At 34.2% G+C, this 21,132-nt stretch overlaps 1 protein-coding gene across 4 annotated transcripts in view; it reads right to left on the bottom strand.

Annotated features, from left to right (window-relative positions):
- ppp3ca (protein phosphatase 3, catalytic subunit, alpha isozyme) overlaps positions 1 to 21,132 on the bottom strand; it is a 267,749-nt gene that overhangs the window by 146,049 nt on the left and 100,568 nt on the right. The window contains 9 exon segments of one of the 4 annotated variants that reach the window (NM_001198550.1): positions 34 to 81; positions 589 to 686; positions 2,973 to 3,057; positions 4,573 to 4,650; positions 6,468 to 6,593; positions 9,156 to 9,250; positions 9,414 to 9,491; positions 18,804 to 18,943; positions 19,075 to 19,220. In NM_001198550.1, coding sequence (NP_001185479.1) covers positions 34 to 81; positions 589 to 686; positions 2,973 to 3,057; positions 4,573 to 4,650; positions 6,468 to 6,593; positions 9,156 to 9,250; positions 9,414 to 9,491; positions 18,804 to 18,943; positions 19,075 to 19,220 — 894 coding nt within the window. 4 annotated transcript variants of the gene reach the window in all.

The following is a 21,132-nucleotide window of genomic DNA, read 5'->3' as shown; positions in this document are numbered from 1 at the left end:
TGGATTGTGGCCAGTTTAATGTCCTGGAATTACCTTCTGTGTCTTCTTCTTCTTCGATGGCTTCAATGGCTTCGATTGTCGCTGGAGGGAGAGGAGGGGAGTGTGTTACACCTGAACAAGCCATGCAACAGCAGAGACGCACAGGCAGCGGTTGTGCACAAGCAGCGGCGGGCGCTGGGTCAATGCATGCACGCCAACCAGACTATGGACCACAGACTCAGACAATCCTCTCAGCCATTCGCACTCCTCTTGTCTCGGGATGCCCTACAGGCCTCTCGGAAACTCACTCTCACCCCAGTTTACCAGCCATGGGTAAACCGACCCACTAATGTGTCCATGCTTTGGGGGAACCAGAAGAGCGGCACCCCAAAGCCTGGAGTTTGTCAGAGGATACAGAGAGAGACAGATGGAGAGACAGGTGGAGGAGACAGAGACAGACACTACTCAGACAGAAGAGGAGAAAGAGAGAGAAAGAAATAGAGAGAGAGAGAGAGAGAAATAGAGAGAGAGAGAGAGAGAGAGGTGAGGTGATAGAGGGAGACAAAAACCAAGAGAGGAGCATGGCCAGCTCTCGGTCGTTTTGCTCACCACTCTGAAGAGTCTGTTTGCCTCCAGCAAGCACACCGCTGGGCAGCATCCCGGTCGGGGTCAGACCCTTGAGGGTCAACACATTCTCACTCTCCTCTCTGCAATGACAACATATAACCATAAGAAATAACAGCTTTGGTGTCTGTCATTTTTTTTAAAGGGTCACGAAACACTAAAACACATTTTTTGAGATTTTGACAGTCATATATTTGTCCCACATTGCTAAAAAAAAACTATTATGACACATATATTTTACTAAAAAGTGAAACTTGGTTGTTTTTGCATTGTTTTGAGCCAATTCATTCTTTTGGTTTGAAAATAAATTTTGAAGCTAAATCACAGCGATGAGATCATTGTGAACATTCAAAGTTTTCAGCATATCTGTACATTAATTCACGAGAAAGACTTGGTTCGAACCAATCAGCGCACTCAAATGTGAATAAGATGCAACTTCATTAATATGCATGATTTAGCTTTAAAGACTCATTTTACCTGTTACAGTGTTCAGAGAGATGCCATGTTGTGTTGCCACCGTAATTAAAACAAGTGGAAGAAGAAGAATTGGTCGGAGACATGGGTCATCTGTGGTGCATTTATAAATGTGGCGAAACAAAAGTTTTGTTTCCATTTTCACACGATGAGAGCACAGCTCACATGTAGACCCACATGTGTGGATTACAGTGGTCTGCTAACACGCGACAAAAATATGTTTGTAAGAAACATTTGTACCCCATAACTTTTTAACTATATAAATTGTAAAATCTGGATTTGACACTCGTCTCCTTTTAAAAAAGACACGGTTCCAGTTCGTGTTCATCAACCAGATAAGGTGACTGAGGGGAATCTGGTGGAGAGAAATACTCCACTTTCACACAGCTTTCAGATCCACTGTAAACGCTGCTCTTCGAATAGCTGTTCATCTCCCCTGTGTCTTTGTTTGGGTTGCTGTGTGCAAAAAATTTTTTTATGCACGTAATGAAACACCCCTTTTCATGGGGTCAAAGTAGTGGATTTTTCTTTTATGCCAAAAATCATCAGACTATTAAATATTAATTGAAGATTGTTCCATGAAGATTTTTTTTTTTGGAAATTTCCTACTCTAAGTATATCAATCTCCATCTATTATTAGTGATATGGATTACTAAGCACTTATCTTGGCATCCTGACATGCAATTTTCCCAGTATTTACATTTTCTGAAGATTCTAACCATACATCAATGGAAAGCTTATTTATGCAGCTTATATAAATCTTAATGAAAAAAATTACACTAATGATTGGTTTTGAGGTTTAAAGTCACATATACAACAATGTTCTTAACATGAAGAAAAAAAAAAGGATTGTCTAAAGAACTGAAAGATTAATTATAAAATCCAAAATGGTCGAAGAGTGAAAGCTGAGCTTATTTAATACATAATTTATTATTATTATATTTTTTATTTAGCAATAATTTTACCAGTAAAAAAAAGATGAAATAAGTAAATAATGGCTTGATTACCTTGATGTGTTAGCATCAGCTAACTACTTTAGGTAATTAACAATAAACAATACTTCCACAGCCTTTATCACTTTTCTTAATGTTGATTTCTATCCTTTATAATACACTGTATTATAAATATAATATAATACATGTAATACAATATAATTTACTAATATTATTAGTAAACATTAGTTAATGTACTGTGACAATGCAAAAACAACTTTTGCATTATCAAAGGCTAAAATGCTGTAAAATATACTGTAATAATGCTGTAAAATTTCTTATAGTTCTCTTTAAAACTTTATTTTGATTGTTTTTATTGTCTACATAAGTATATCTTATAAAAAATGAATTACCTAATGTAATAATCCTTTATAGACAACTTGCAATTATACAGTCTAAAAAAAAGGTTGCTATATAAGACTAAACGTGGATATTAGGCTCATAGTCAGAGGGGAACCACTGTAGGTGCTATATTTCACCTATATCTTTAAAGATGGTGCTATATAGCGCCTTAATCACCTCAAATAACTGCAGAAGAACCATTACTGTTAACAAGTTCTTTATAGGTGCCATCTAGCACTTAAATTGGTTCCCCTATGATTACAAGCCAAAGACACACTTTTAGTGCTATTTAGCACCATTTTAGTGTGTGTTACACTCACAGACGTCCACTGAGAGTCCACAACTCCATATTATACATAAAAATATTTTGTGTTTCATACAACCTTTAAAATACTTTCCATACCACATGCTACATTTAAATGCTTTCTTGTGTCCCAGTTTAATGCCTAAGAAACCAGTCCTCAATCTATCATCTATCTGACAAGCCCGAGTGCTTTGTGAAGCATGAGGCTCTTCTGACCGCAGTCTGAATGACTCAGCCAGAGGAAGCCCCATTTGTACCTGAGCACGGAGAACATCTTGGCCATTTTCCCAATAGCACGGATCTTGTTCCTAATCACCTCTTTCCGAGCAGCTGCTGCATTTGCTGTGGGCGGAAAAAAGAAAAATGAAGCAGTCTCATTCTGGATGACCAGAGGCTAAAAACCCACAGAAACTTTTATTCTTGTATGTACAGAGAGGTAGACACACAAGAAATTATGTTGGCGGCAGAGTAACTACAGGAACTTTAGAAATGGCGGTACTAACTAAACCACGCATTTCAGTAGTGTGACTAAAGCTACTTTTTGTACAGAAGCCCTATTTAAATTGACCATGGTTTTACTAAAATATCGAAACATGGTTACTGTTATAATTACAAATTCAACATGGTGTTGCTGTAGAAGTTGCTGCATAGTTTATCCATGGTTGTTGAATCAAAACTGTAGTTTAATAAGTGGTAAATCTGACAAATCTGCCAAAAATATATTACTACTTCTACTGTAGTAAAACCATGGTAAATCCTCATGAGGCTGAATAGGGTGTAAAGTGTTTAGTGAAATGAAATTCATTCACACAAAACCCTCATTGTTTCTGAATTCAGCTTGACTGTGGTTTAATTGTTCTAACTAGCTTGCTTGTAACTTGAAATGCTTTAGTTTAAAGAGGCACTCCCAGTACTTGTTAGTGACAAGTCGCTAAGTCAAGTATAAGGGACTTTTCTGTCAAGAAATCTTATTATATTTTGAGTAGTGTGACAGTAGCTCAGCTAACAAGCTATTTTCCTACATTGCCACACTGAAGAAAATAGGGTGTAAAATGTTTTGTAACATGAAATTCATTCACACAAAACCTTTATCAAGGACATGCTGCTGTGATTGTGCTAAATAACACCCAAATTGTACAAAATAAATAAAAAAAAGTCCTCAGCTAATTAGTTAGCTGCTAGCTAATGTCTGATCAGCATGATGACTTAAAATACATGTTTAAAGTAGCACTCCTAATACTGGTTAGAGCTAGTAACTTTAGCGGCTAGCTAAAAGTCAAGTACAACAATCACAGGACCACAACAATGCAACTTAACAGGAAATATGCTGGCAGGTCTATGAATCATAATGTACCTGAGGTCAAAGAAAAGGCCCTCTCTGTCAAGAAATTGTAATCATTTTTCAGTAATGTGACAGTGGTTCAGTTTTTTTTGGAAAATCATGTAGCTAACAAGCTAAACAAGCTACTTTCCCTACATTGTCAATAATACGAGACTTGCACTGATTATGCTAAATAATAGCCTAATGCTATAAAACTAGCTTGCTTCTAATCAGCTAGCTTTAAATAAACATAAAAAGTCAAGAAATCAAGTTTAGCTTTGCCAGTACTGGTTAGCGCTAGATACTTTAGCAGCTAGCTAATTCAAATACAAAGAGCCAGCCTATTATAAACAAAGTACCACAATAATGCCACTTAACAGGAAATATATTGAAAGCACTATGAGTCATAATCCAGGATGTACCTGACGTCAAAGAAAAGGCCCTTTCTGTTGAGAAATAATAATCACGCTGGGTGGCTGAGCACTCATAAATAATGTTATACATATAACATATATAAATAATGGTGAACGTCTCACCATCAAAGATTTCATCTCCATCATTCATCAGCTCGTCGTCGGAACAGATGCTCAACACATTCACTAGCATCTCCGTCACTGCAGGCAAAGGCAGATGATCAAAATGATATTTGGCTGAAAGTATAATTTTCTTAAAAATATATAAAAAAAAGACATATACAAATATTAATGCATTCATTTGATCAAAAGTAAAAGTATTTTAAGATGTTACAGAAGATTTTGTACTTTCTGTCAAAAAAACTATCCATAAAGTTACGTATCATGGTGGAATTTTTATTTTATAGTGGAATTATCTGATTTTACATACAAAAGAAAGGTTAGTCTAAATTATAACAATATTTAAAATACATACACATTTTATTTCAATTAACACATATATAATATAATACTATTTCTAATGCTTTTTAAATTTCTAAAGTTGCCAAAACAGACTAAAACATCATTTTTTATTAGTAAAAAGTATTAATATGAAACCTTATAGCTTAATTTAGTAATTTATTTTTGTATTAACAGAGAAATTTTTGCAAAATTCTACTAATTCCAAACATTAAACACTTGCTTAAAACATGCTTTTTATATGCTATATCTATTTTAATAAAATTCATAAACATTTTCACTCACTGTCTCAGCAGAACTTTAAACAGCCCAGGCTCATTCTGAAAGCATAGCCCTATATACATTTCTAGAGAGCACCAAATACATCCAAGGAGGTCCATTTTTTTTTTTGCAGTTTTTTGCTAATTTTAAGTTTTCAGATTTTACCACATTCTCACCCTGTTATTTACTTGTTTTTTTTTTCTGGCTTCTGTTTTTGTCTTTATTTCTGGAACCATTCTACTGCTACTGAAGCTACTGGATAAACTGGCAACAATAGAAAAGCCATACAGAGGTAAGTGGTCAGCTGGTAAGCGCAAAAAGGAAAGGCATAATATAGCGTTCATTTTTAAGACGAAATGCAGCCATTAACATTAAAATGAAACACTTTTTTTCAAGCATTGTGACATTTTATCAATATTCTCCTGTCAAGAGTTTAGTTTTTTTTACTTTTGTACAATATTCACAATTACTGTATTCATCTTATTCTCCGCCGACGAGCGGGCGCTGCCATTTGAATCTGTTTGGGTTGAGACTTCCGGTCTCATTCACTTCCATTCATTTTTTGACGTTAAAAACTGCTCATTAGGCTGCTTGATGTTGCAATTAGATATTTTCTTATATTATTCTACTTGGTCTGTATAGTCATGCAAACATTTGTTTGTAGAGCAAGTAGTTTGACCGGTTTCTGCCGTTTATTATTCCTAGTCATTTCTCCCATAGGCGACTGAATCGGAAGTTCTAAAACAATCGCGAAAACAGGCGCACTTCCACATTTTAGAATAAGGTCAATATTGTTCCACAAAAAGACAAATGACCACCATTCAAAGTATATCATCATTGTTCATATTAATTTTAACATGAACTAATAAATTATTGAAATCTAAAGTCTTAAAATGATTATAATCTTAAGTTTACCTAATATACCAATTAACAGCTACATTTTTATCAACACGTTAACAAATTTACTTGTTAACACGTTTTCATGTTAGGCTTGCAGTGTTTACCCTATTTATTTATTTTTGGTGATACTATTTTATGGTATCCTTGTTACCTATGTTACCTGTATTTACTATACAAATTGCAATTAATTATGCATAATTACAAACAACTAACCCCAACTATATGGTAAGTATAGGCCTATATGTAATTAATTACTGTTAAGTCATTAAATGAGTAGTTCCACTGTTACAAGGACACTGTAAACTCAGTCTATTTGTTTATTTTATGCTCTCACAGAAATTTGGCAAACTACTGATCTGAATACATTCAGGGTCAGTTTGACCCGCAACACAATGTACCTTTCTCTCCCACAAATGGCAGCGACCAGGTGAAGACGTCCATGAAATTTGGCAGCCAGTAAGGATGGGGGGAGCAGTTAAACTGCCGGATATTCATTACATTGTTCTCATACTTCAGAACGGCAGCTGAGGAAGTAAAATAATAAGAAAAAAGTGAGCCTGCGGTATTTGAGCGCTTTTGAATCAGTAATATGAGCAATAATCTCCAGAGAGCAAATCTTCCTGAGCAGCCGCGTTTGCTTCATAGCAGCCCAATTCAAAACTGTTTAAGGAATAATTCACTAATTCAGTGTATATCTACAAAACCCACTTTTTCTGGAGAAAATATATATCAAGAAAATCCAACATAAATACATACATTACAGTATCAATATGTATGCGTTTAAACATGATTTATTTAAAAACTAAAATCCTCCACTAGATGGTGCTGCGGAGATGATGATTCTGTGCCTTCATCGCCTTAAGCTGGTAGTCTATGGCAAGCAGTTTTAACATTTATAAAACAAAACACACATACTATTATCTATTTGTATGCTATTAGTACTTATTATAAGCTTCTAGTATATTTTAAATTAAGTAATTATAGTAGTTATTCCTTTACTACTGATTGTTCTTGGACACTATTTTATTATTATTATTATTATTATTATTATTATTTATTAGAAATATTTTTATTAAAATCTAGTACTTAATAAACAGACACTAGAAACGATTAATTAGTACTTCGTCCTTAGTTCTGCTAGTTCTGATTTATTTGATACTTGTATTCATTCATTAGATAGCATACTAGTACGTATAATATTTATTAACAGGTATGACCATCTAATAAATAAATAAATAAATAAATGATAAGTAGTACTCTAATAATGAATACAGTATCTAATGATTAAACAGTAGCACCTTACAAATAAGTTTTAGTATCTAAATATGTTGAATGGGTACAAGTAATGAACAATAGTCTCCATTTAAAATTAACTTGTATCTAATGAATAACTACTAATATTTCCTAAAAGGAAAAATGAACCATCTAAATAAAAAGAGCTAGGCACTAATGAATAAGTACTAGTAATTAAAGTTTACATGAACTGAAAGGTTTTATTTCAGTATGTTGATGTACTTCCAACTGAAATGGAATATTGAGTTTGGGGCAACGTTTTTTTGTATTATATTTTGCATCTTCAATGCAATAACATAAATAGACATCATGCAACATGATTTACACAAATGAGGCAGCATAAATTATGTGATTCACACGAATGAAGCGATGCTAGTTGAGCATATACTAGCATTGCGTATAGCGCATTTCAATCAACAAAATCTGCACTTCAGCAGACATTAGCACCGTGATAACCAATCATGAGCTTGTACTTGTAAGGGAGTGATTATGACGTCGTGCCTGTTGTTGGTCTCCCGAGGGGGAATCCTCTTGCCCACACCGCACAACAGTTCATCAAACTGGGCTTGGTTTAGTCTGAAGCACCGCTGAAAACTTCTACCATCCGAGTATAGTTTCTGGAAGAGTTATTGAACTCACAGAGCTGGGTGCAACTCTGAAAGGATCTAGTGCACTTAGACACGACTCCAAACAAATCTACGCTGTTTTTCAGCCTTCCTAAAGCACATAAAGCACAACTATTATCTCAATAAAATCCATGTTAGCAATTTAGCAACTAAGCTAGAGTCACCGGGCAGACAAAAACCCTGTCCATGATGTGAATCCTCATGAATGAAATGAATTTGACATGCGAATGAAGCGAGTAAACTCGAAATGTTCACACACTGATTTACGAGTGAATAGGGCAATTTATTTGTGCTTGCCGTGTCTGGTCTGAACACAGCATAATGGTAAGAGGGGCGTGGTTAAGAATATTGCGGCTGTCAAACTGATGTCAACAGAGAACTATCACACCAAACGGTCAGACTTTTCAACTTGCACTAATTAAATGTTTACCTAAAGAGTAACAATGTGCGCTAGCCAAAAAAAAAAAAACCTTGTTTCTTTTGATTTCACATTGACTTTGAAGGAAAATATTATTTTGGCTTAAAAGAATAGCATAAATTTAGATGCTAGTCAGAGGCGGATTTAGTAATTTTGGGGCCAAAGTCCTAAAATGCCCTCTTTATACTTTTATTTAATTTTTATTTATATTGCTGTTTTTTAAATATCACACAATCATCTTTTCAACATTTTAAATAAATGCAATCTTTACATTTTAAGAGATTTGTTTTCTTATAATGAATTGACAACTAAAAATAATAAATATATATATATTTTTTAGAAATTTGACTGCTGGACTGCTCCATGATGGATATTTTATTTGGTAATATTATTATTATTACATAACATTACATTATTATATAAATTGTATATTCGATTGTATACTAAATAATATTTAATTACGTTACAATTGTATTTGTTTAACTCAAACCATAAAAATATGGTAGAGAACAATGTTGTATATAGTTTATAGGTATAATTTATACTTCTAGACATTTATTGCGGGCCACCAGATTTCTTGGGGCCCTAAGCAGCCACTTACCTCACTTATTGGTTAAATCCGCCCCTGATGCTAGCATTGTCTGCGTATAAATGTTAAAACAGCTTGCCATAGAGGGTCCTGCCCACGCTCGCATCCACCTCTCTGTTCCCATCACAACGCATTCACAGTAAGTTAAAGGAAGAATCACCTTTGTTATTGTAAACATCAAGGTAGTTTGGTGCAGAGAAGATGGTAATTAGGGAAGGGAAGCCAGTGGTCTGACTCTTCCTGTACATCCGGTACCTGTAGGAAGAGAAGATAAAAACACTTTCAGAGCAAAACACAATTTCGCTTTCGTACTTTCAGAGTGAAAATATTCCAAAATTGTGTCTATATGACAAAACATATCCTTAAAAATAAAAATGAAGAGTATTTATTGCTACAAAGACAGATTGCAAAAACGTACCCTGCATCTTGTGCTTCGTGCGCTCGAATGATTGATAACAAGTTATTATTCTGTAGGAAGTCACAGACAGCCGGATAACTGCAAAACAGAGGTGGAAAAAAGGAAAAGAGCATGAGAAAGAAAATATGAGCCAATATTCGGAAACTGTGGGTGGACGCCTCTCATTAATGTTGTATTGTTTTTCCCCCTTGTGCTTTCCAATGTCAGCCAAGCAAAATATTCAAATGTAAATGAAGCATTAGTGCAGTTCAACATGTGTCCAGTAGTTATCACATGTTATCACTACAGCAAAAAACAAAGCAAAACGTCTTTTAGACAGATTTTTTTCTAAGCATTAAAATAATAAAAGCGTATCAGAGCTTTATAACAAAATCTATGTTTACATGATAGAATAAATATGCAGTTTGATCAATACATACATTTATCTTTTGCCGAATTTTTTTTCCACAAATAATACTTGATACATAAAGCAGACACTTTACTTGCATTTAATATGCTTTCTATTTATATAAAATCTCTTCTGTAAATTTAAATTGATGCAGACACCAGAAAGCCATGTACAATAACATTCACACACATCTGCACTCACAGCCTTAGCCCATCTTGACATGAATTGTGTTTCAGGGAATGAATAATTAAAAGTGTCTTCATGCCTTATCACATAATGCTGTATGAACATTCTCAAGCCAAGAACCTAATAGTTTTCTAGTACACATCTCACTTGAATATAAAGAAGACTGACCACCATTCACAGCTACTGAAAATGATTCATTGGATTTAGGAAATAGTTTAGACTAAGTGGTTGCAAACAACTTTGTAGGGCTTGATTTAAACAAACAAATTAAATTTAGTAAATGTCAACTTAAAATGTTTAAATATGGCCCATAAAAATTGTTCGCAACTACTTACCATACAAATATTAGTAAATCCATTGAATATTTTTTTCAGTGTTTATACTTACTTTCTTCCAGGGCCATTTATATCGAAGTTGATATTTAGCCACACCATGTTGGTGTTTCATAACATCTAATTTTTAACCCAATGCTCAACCCCCAACCTGGAGGACATACACACCTTTCGTACAACCTTTACATACAACCTTCTCCAAATCACCAATAGTGCATGTCTTTGGACTTGTGGGGGAACCTGGAGCACCTGGAGAAAACCCACACGAACACGGGGAGACCATGCAAACTCCACACAGAAATGCCAACTGGCCCAGCCGGGGCTTGAACCAGCAATCTTCTTGCTGTGAGGCGACAGCGCTATCCACTGCAGTTTACTTTAAATAGTAAATTTCCTCAGTGCAAAATTTTTATTTTATTCTAAGTAGCACAGCATGTTTGATTATTTATCTAAATTCAGTCAAATTTCGCTAAACTTTTTCAATAATTGGCAGAAAGACATCGGCCGACACTTTAGTGAAAACCTTGGAAGCATGCCATAATTAACCCTGAGTAAATACCTTAAAACTTTGTGTTACATTTTACCCTGTGCTACTTTGTGCCCCGTGCTCCCCTTCACATGTCCACAGAACATTTTATTTTGCAAATAAACTGGGAGTAAAATTTTTGTTACAACTCTCTGTAATTTTTGTTTTATAAGTTTTTTAAACAGTGCATGTTTGTAATAGAGACAGTAAAATCGCTATATAATTCTTAACTGCTATAATCACCATGGTCGCATAGAGTAGTGTCAGTAAATGCGCATATATGTGTGAGACTCATCATTTCAGAAAGACTTGAATAAACTCCACCACAAATATATAAAAGAAACCTCATTAGTAATTTTGACTAATAAGCTGTATTTCAGCTTCATTCCCGTCTGTCTCTATCACTGACTGCTGTTTATCTGACGTAACGCATGATGAGAAGCAGACACGCACATGGAAAGGTGGGTAGGGAGGAAACAGCTTATTTGTATTTAAAGCCACAGGCTACAAAAACAGCTACAATGTATTCAGACACCAAAAATGGGCAGATTCTGGAGGCTATAACAAATAATCTGATGGGCATTTTGAGCTGAAACTTTACAGACACATTCTGGACACCCCAAAGTCTTATCTTATATCTTGTAAAAATGGGTAAAATAAGTGCCCTTTAATAATTATTAAAATAATATAATTGTTTTAGCTTCTTAACATTATAGATACACCTCATAAAAAAATACTATAAAATAAATTGCAAATGAAATCATTTGTTATTTTGACCAATTGCTATTTTCTGAAGAAGAAAAAAAAAAAAACATGAATAAAAAAGCTCTACATTATATTCAGATTATATTTGAAATTTTATCAACTCAATTTTCAGTGAGGCAGAAGCGTCCACACTCTCCACACTGCTCTATTCAATCCATGAAAATTAATGGAGAATGACTCTGTCAATCTTCACTGTTAAAGACTCTAACCATTCACTATTAACATACGCTTGCCTACAACTCAGAGAGTGTGTAAAAGAGTGTGTTTGTCTAATGAGGATCCACTGCTGCTTTACACCAGTCTCCTCCTCTCTCTTCTTCCTCTGCATCTCTCCCTCTGTCTCTCTCTCTATCACTCGCTCCAGTTTGCAAAGAGAAAACGAGTCGTCATGGCAACACCACACTGCAGAGCCCTTGGGGATTGTGGGATAGATCGCAGAGCTGCTGTCCGCAGTGTAAAGCCCTTCAGTCCATCTCAGTGTTTCTGCTGACTACAGGATGATCTGCAGGCTGAAAGGGCATCCCCTCCTTCCCCTCGTCTGACAGCTTCAACCCAGTCTCAAACGACCAGACGCTCCACTATCAGCAGAAGGTCTGGGCTGCTTTCACATTATGTCAACTGGATGACTTTTCGGAAAGTGTATGATTTGGGAGACACTGTAAAATTTGCTGTGAGAATGAAAGAATGTTACATTATACAAACTCCCAAAATCTGTTCCATTCAATAATAAAATGAATGTTTATAATGTTCATGATGAAGCCGAAAGATTTATTCTGTGCTCCAATGGTAATGTGCCATGCAAACACAGGGATTCACTGAAACAATAGTTTTGAATAGTCAGATCTACATACACTTAACGTTTTTGTAAAATAAACAGTGCTTAACTGTAAAATTAACTGTATTTTACCGTAGGGCAGGTGTGCAGTATGTTAATTTATTTATTTTAAGTTGCATATCAATATTACTGTATATTTTGCAGTAAAGATATACATAAAATCCTGTTAATGCATATACAGCAATATTAATGGTGATGTAATTGTAAATGCAGTATTTTTCCTGTAATTGATTTATAGTAAGTAACTGCTGCCAGTAAGTTACTGCAAATTCTACAGGAAATTGTTAAGAGTGTAAGGTATAGTCTCAAGTATATGTTATAAAGAAAATATCTTAATTATCAGTCTAATTTAAGGACCTCATCTATTAGCATAATGGTGGTGAATTGCAGAGATTGTACTGTGCATAATCATTGCCACTGAACAACAATGCATAAACAGATTCTGTAAGCTGTGCTAATTTGACCTAAAACAACAAACACTATGTGTTAAAATTGCTTTTATCTGTTTTATTTACATGCACTAAAATATATTGCCTATATTCACTGAGAAATGGATACAAATATTCATTTTCAAAAAGAGGTGTACTCAATTATGCTAAGCACTGTACATGGCAACAATGTTTTTGTGATTTGAAGCACATAAATCTGAAAACAAGTTTCCAAGTGGATGTTTTTGAAAACACAGCTATTGTCATTTCCAAATGTTTCAAAAATAAGAGTCTTTGAAACAATGAGGGTGTCACATAATAATTGTTTAGGGAGATGTTGATTAAAGGGAAGCACAAAAAAACCCCACAACAATTTTAACATCTACCATGTGCCGCTGACTGCACTTGATCACTACCCTACTATACTAATAAAGTGACAGTGTCAAAATACTGCCCTGACATGCATAATACAGCAGTTTTGGTAATTTTCACAAATATATAAACGTCCAAAAAACAGGATTATCTTAATCCCCTCAGAAGGGTGGATTCAGTTGTGATTGTTATGAACCAAATAAACCAATTAAAATAAAAAAGTTTTATTTTTTAAGTGAATGATCACAAACCTAATGGTTACTGATGATATATAAACTCCTTCATATTTGAAGCCTATATGAAGCATGTCACATCTAATGAGATATGGTAAACAACAACAAAAAACAATATCAAAGCAGTACTGTATTAGAACAATTGATTGCAGTACAATGATAGCAGTGTCTTTTTCTTACCACTAAAACAAATAATGGCTGTTTGTGGCCATTGGTATTTTGCCTACCTGTTGTTCTTTGCTAAGATGGTAGGCTACACTGTTGGTTCCATTTAAAGCTCTGATAAACAGGATTTGGTAGTCCTGAAATTTAGTATTTGGATCACAGTGATACAACCCAATTTTCCTTTAAAAACTGTCATAAAAGTAGGATAGATCAGTTGGATAGCAAAACATGGTATTTCCAAATCTGGACCAATTTGATCCAGATTAAATTAATTTAAAAACTGGGCCCTAAAGATTGAACAAGCAGTTTTGAAAATTTCAATTCTGATCTGAGAAATGTACCAAAGCTACTGAGAAAAACTATGGACCCTATCATACAGCTAGTGCAATGTGGCGCACGGTGCAACGCAATTGTTGTTTGCTAGTTTCAGCTCAGCGCAAAAGTCATTTTAGTGATTTGCACCATGCTGTTTACATAGCAAATTAATTTGCACTAAAATGTGCACGCACAGGCGTTCTGGTCTAAAAAAAAAGAGGTGTGTTAAGGCGCATTGCTGGCACACAATAGACTGAAAGGAGGTCTAAAGTCTAGCGAAGAGTGTGTTAGTTGACCCACAGGATGTACAGCAATACACAAATATCTTCACAAATGAAAAAGAATTAAATGATTAAAATATTACAAAAATTATTATTTTCTACATAAATATGAAAAACAAACTTTCATGCCTTCATGCCAGTATTATTTGTATGCATATTTATATTTGTTTCATTCATTCATTTACTTGTCAGCTTAGTCCCTTTATTAATCCGGGGTCGCCACAGCGGAATGAACCGCCAACTTATCCAGCAAGTTTTTACGCAGCAGATGCCCTTCCAGCCACAACCCATCTCTGGGAAACATCCACACACACATTCACACACACACTCTGGACAATTTAGCCAACCCAATTCACCTGTTACACATGTCTTTGGACTGTGGGGAAAACCAGAGCACCCGGAGAAAACCCACGCAGAGGCAGGGAGAACATACAAACTCCACACAGAAACGCCAACTGAGCCGAAGTTTGAACCAGTGACCCAGCGACCTTCTTGCTGTGAGGCGACAGCACTACCTACTGCACCACTGCCTCGCCAACAGAATCGCACAACGTGGGGCTCGAACCCACAAAGCAGAGATTAAGAGTCTCATGCTATACCGACTGAGCTAGCCGGGGTTATTTGTTTTATAAAAAAAAAAATTATAACAAATTAAAAAATTCTTTGCGCTTAACAAACTAAATTAATTATGTAGGTTGATGGATGTCTGTGCATACAATGCGTTTTAAAAATTCACATTTTATCAATAAATGTGTTCCTTTGGATTTAACCTATGATAGGATTCAATCTTACTTCCCAACTATTTATGTGTCAATTTACATTAATACTGAGTTTTTTTACCATGAAATACAACACCTAAAATATTAAAAAAGAACTGTAAAAATTGTAAATATTTTTTTTAAACAGAAGAATCACAAGCTTTACATTATTGTACTACAAACGCTGCTAACTGAGCTTAATTTAGCAATTAAAATGAGTTCATCATGTGCACTTAGATTACTGTGTGTAAAAACACAAAAATCCAATAAAAACTAAAACTGAACATTTAAAAAAAAATACACTTTGCTCATAAATAACAGGTAATTTATTTGTCATCAATCACTTCATTCTACAGTTTAATGTCTAAATGGATTGCAAAAAAAAATCTGCATGTGCATAAAGGCGATCACATAAACAAAACAGAGTGAATGGAGTGAAAGAAGACTGATTAAACACCACCATGGTGATTCAGGGAGGTGGGCAGCTCGAGGAACACTGACAACACAGATTAAAACAAATGGCTTCTGTGAGCCTTGCATAACAGAGATGTGTGTGGGTATCTCTAAGTAGTGTATGTAGCACTCTGTGTATGTGTGATAAACTCGGTCTCGTGTGTTCTGTAACATGGCTGCCTCTATTGAGCATATAAAACACAGACACACTAATGACTCCAGATCACTGGCACAAATCTGCGGTACACACCGGATATAAACAAAGAATTAGGAGATGATACTAAATGCTAATGCTAACACACAAACATTCAAACGCCCTACAACAATGAACAAGCCATTCAGGTCTAGCTCTATGAGAAGCATACAGTCGTACACATCAAATTTTCAGCAGTGTGTGAAATATTAAGAGGCTGTTGCTTTATGCAGTCGAAGCAGAGGGTAAAAAACAACAGCAGCCCTGAACACCTGGAGAGACCCGACAACCCCCCACTGACTCGCCTGTCTTCACACACACTCACGAACACACACACTTAGTCAAATATGTGCACAGTATGTCACACAAGCATATACATATACGCCAACATGCGCACATCAGTACACATACATCACAGGCACCACATATACATACATAAATTTAGTCTTGTGTGTTCCGTTACTGGGCCATCTTTTACCATATAACAGACAGACAGACAGATAGATAGATAGATAGATAGATAGATGGATGGATGGATGGATGGATGGATGGATGGATGGATGGATGGATGGATGGATGGATGGATGGATGGATGGATGGATGGATGGATGGATGGATAGATAGATAGATAGATAGATAGATAGATAGATAGATAGATAGATAGATAGATAGATAGATAGATAGATAGATAGATAGATAGATAGATAGATAGATAGATAGATAGCACATCATTTGCACAAAAATGATTTAGCTGTCATATTTTAATTGGGCAAGTTGTCATACATTTATTTACATAAATTTACATATATTTACATTAATATATTCTCTTTTTTGTTGCATTTTTAATGCATTAATGCACAAATTGTTTTTATGTATGTTATCTTTTATGGTTTTTTGTGGTTTTAAATTTTTTTTTTTTGCTAGTTGCACTGAAAAGCTCATAAAAGATAGAATATAAGACTAATGTATGGCAATTTTCATATAGCAGTGGTTCTCAATTATAGGGCCAATCACATTTTTTATAATACAAACCTAACATAAAATATCTTAAATCACCCCACCCCGTTTTCCTTATTACAGTTTTTCTCAATTGGCTCAATTCTCGATTGAATTATTATTATTATTTTATAAGTTTAGATATCTGAACAATTAGCTTATTGTTCACTTCAGAGTGCCATTTCTTATTGATTTAAGCAAATTGCAAATGGCACATGTGTGCAAATAGTAAGTACAATTGTCTGTAGTTTGAACAAAAATAATTGCATACTGTATGTCTTGTTGATCAAAACTGATGAGTTGATTCTCATTTAAACTTAAACCCTTTACTATTTCTCAATCATATTTCATCGTAAGCCATCACACTTAAAACTGTTCATTCAATTATTAAACATTTGTATATGCACATGTTTTTACAATAAATATCTGAGATTGACATTGTTTATCATGTCTGCTATGTAGTTTAATGACTTCAGTTGCAATACAATTTTCATTATCTATTTATCATATATGGTACCAAATATATATTCAGTTGCAATCAGAATTATTAACCCCCCTTTGATTTATTATTATTATTATTATTATTATTATTATTATTATTATTATTATTATTATTATTATTATTATTATTATTTTATTTATTTTTTATTTTTTCATTTTTAAATATTTGCCCAATTATAATATATAAGTCTAATATATATAGTATATATATCTTTTTTTTCTTTTTTTTTTGCTCACAGTGCAATCACTACATTCACAACCCTGAGCTGCAGTAACATGCTTGTGGAAGAGCAATTCAAAGAAGTGGTTACACATCTCTGGTTACACAAAAGTGTAATCAAGAGCAACTGAATGTCTACTAAGATTTTGGATGATAATTTGTTGTATTATTGTGTATTTGTGGTAACATTAGAAATATGAAATATACAATAGAGTGAATGAACAAACAATATTGCACTGCATGTAATACATTTGTGCACAATTAAATGTATTGTATGAATACAAATGTTGATTTATTTATTTTTTTATTGTAAACTATTAATTTTTTTAATGTACTGTTGACTCTTCTTTGTAAACCTTTGTAATTTTGTAATTTGTAAACCTTAATTTTCATGTATGACTGGTGAAAAAACAACTAATTTTTAGAGCAATGTGGTTCACATGATGACAAATACACTTTATGCTTTGGTGGCCTTGGCCAAATTACTGACACAATAACTAGGTTTTGAAGCATGAATGAAATATTTTGAGGAGTAACTGCATTTTGCAAACATGCAATAAAGTTCTGAAAATCCAGCAAACGTTTTTTTAGATTTGCACTTACTGTTTATGGAATGTTAAGTTTGTTTTGAAAAATGTGTCAAAGCAATTGAGAAATTGAGCAATTAAAACTGTAATTGGTTATTTTGTTATTATTTTTTAAACAAAGTTATCTCTAGAAACATTTTATTATAAAGTCAATGTGAACCAAAAGTTGCTGAGACATTTATTTCAGTTTGTTACTTCCAACTGAAACAGAATATTGAGTATGGACAGGGCTATCTTTTTGCACATCATTCACTTGTAGCAAACTAACGATAAGGGAGTGTGGTTAAAAATATTGTGGTCAAACTCAACCAGCCCTCCAAACACTTAAGCAAATGGTCAAGGCTTTAAATGAAGGTTAAAAAACTTTTTTTTTTTAAATTAAATGTTAATTGTTTAATTGTTGGCATAAAGAATAACAATTTACAAAAGTATCTAAAAACGTTAATGTACATTTTTCGCATTTAATGAACCAATAACTATGAACTCCTAAAACTACTAATTTGCTGCATATTAATAGTAGTATTAAGGTAGTAGTTGGGTTTAGGTATTAGGAGGGATATAGCATAAGATCCTGCAGAATATGTACTTTATAAGTAACAATAAACAGTCAATATCTTAATAATAGGCAGGCAATAAGCCACTAGTTAATATTAAGAATTATTACTTGAACTACAGTGCTAGCATACTACATCTTTTTAGTCACGCCAAGCTTTAAAGTATTTTATTATGCTAGAAATTATAAGAAATTTTCATGGACTATAGGGGCCTGCTGCTGTATCCACTGCCTTCCACTTCTACATAGCCTGTCAACATATCTCCTCCAACACACAGTCTTAAACACCCAAAGGTCACCCACCTGTAGAAGTATGAGCAGCCTCTGACTGTGTTGTGGCTAAAGTACTCTTGGCTCTTTTCATTGCCGAAGTCCTCCAGAGGATCAGACCACAGCAAATCACACATAGGCCCGAATGCTGGGGGCTCCTTGAACCGGTCCAACTAGGCCACAGAAGAATAAATATAAAAGCCAATAAAGAAATACACAAACGTACAGTGCTTTCTTGTGGCCATGCATCAAATCCCTCTCCTCCCACACACCGCACTGCTATTCACGCATGGCTTGGCAGTACCTTCTTTATGTCGTCTAAGGTCTGTATTTCTGGGGACAGGCCACCGTGGACACACAGAAACTGTTGGTTCATGAGAGCGGCCAAGGGCAGACAGTCAAAAGCGTCCATACAGGAATCGTAAACCTGCTCTGAATACTTGATTTTACCTGGAACAGAGAAAGAGAGAGAGAGAGAGAGAGAGATAGACAGTGAGCGAGTACAAAAAAAAACATTTATGTCTTGTAAAATATAATTTTTTTTTTTTACTTTTTAAATACATTTTAGATACAAAATGACAATGTAGAACAAGGATGCATTTAGGTTGTAAATAATAAACTATTTACTAAGAGTTTTAGCCTAATAAAGTATTAATTTTCTTATTATTAGTTAGTAAGGTTGTTTAGGTAGGATTGAGGATGTAGAATAAGATAGTACTTTATAAATACTAATAAACAGCTACTATCTTAATAATTAGGAGGTAATAAGCCAGTAGTTAATAGTGGGAATTTGTAAAGAACTTATTTGTGATCTCTTTACAAAGCATTACTGCTTATAAATCTGCTGAAAGAATAAGATTTTTATTTGCTTTATGATTATTCTTATAAGTGAAGAAAGATAAACCGAGTTTATTGTTTATTAACTAAGTATGCCTTTCATGAGTTTATCTTCCACAAAAGTGTGAATATTGAACCTTCTGAGCCTTCTGCAACTGAACAGTGTCACCCAAACACTATTTTTAACTGTCCAAAAAAAAAACAGGCTGTTTTTACTCTCTGATAGTCATGATAACTATAATAAAATCATTTTTCTATGTTAAATATGCATTACAAAAAAGTCAGAAAAAAGTGTTTAAAAATATGGACCACAAGTCCATATATGGACATCATTTTTTTTTCTAAAGGTACATCATATCAAAAGATGATACTTAGGTTTTTATTCTAATTAAGTCCCAATCCAATCAGCCCAAATAGCAAAGAGAAATAAAAAATTCATATAAAAAATACCTTGGGCCTTAAGAGGTTAAGAGCAGTTGCTCATATCTGTCAATCCCTGTTCAGTTCCACCAATAGGAGAGTTTGGGGTGTGACTACTGTAAAGCAGGTTGAGCCAAAGGCTGTTTAACTGGTCTGAGATCATGACTAATGCATAACATAAAAGAAAATCTGATCTGCTTCTAGAAGTGCAAGACTACATTCAAAGACTTTCTGAAACACACAGGGGAAAGTAATAGAGTAAAACAAGGATAAACACTGATGGTTTCAGTCTAGAAGATGAACTTGTGGAGTTTCTTCAATAAGTGAAATAAGTGTTGGTGTTTTTTTAGATCTTTACTGTTAAGTTATGTTTATGTACATAAACTTGCTCATGAAAGTTTTTTACTCTTGCTGTTGTCAGTTATTATGATATTGTTACTATATGTTTTTTTTGCCACTGCAGTGCATGACACATCTGACTCTACTGGATATTTGTTTGGACTTTTTGAGCTCAACAGAAAGTGGCAGTGAGAGGCACCATTTTAAATGTGTTTTCTATTGGCAGTAAACATTTTGCATGTTGTTTATTTACCCCGGGCACCTTAAGTTTTTTGTAGGAGTGCTCTGAGCACCTCTAGTTGCAAAAAGTAAACTCTGAAAAGTGCCCGATGTCTTTTGCATTTTTTTTATTGTTCAGTGGAATAAATGAAGAGAAGGGCAGCAAACTAAATTTTAAAGAGCTCATACTAGACTGACCAACAGCAAATTTTGGTTATCTAGAAACATAAAAAATTAAAATTGTTACAAATAAAAAATCAACTCAAAAAGATGTGTTAAAAAACATATGTTTTTGTTTTGGATTCTGGTTATCTACACAGCACATGATATCTTATTTTAAATTATTTATAATAATTTAATAATATTTACTGTGTTTATTTTAAAAATGCTGACTTGTTGCATGAAGCCACATTTAGGATTTTAGAATGTCCCGAAAACAAGGTTTGTTAAGAAATCACACGGCTCACCTCATTCCATGCATACTAATTGATCCAAATATTCATAATGATGATATTTATAACACACCATCACTTCGCTGTTAGTGAAA

The sequence above is a fragment of the Danio rerio genome, chromosome 21, assembly GCF_049306965.1.
Source record: "Danio rerio strain Tuebingen ecotype United States chromosome 21, GRCz12tu, whole genome shotgun sequence".
NCBI classification, from domain to species: Eukaryota; Metazoa; Chordata; class Actinopteri; order Cypriniformes; family Danionidae; genus Danio; species Danio rerio.
This window is presented reverse-complemented; position numbering and strand designations above follow the sequence as displayed.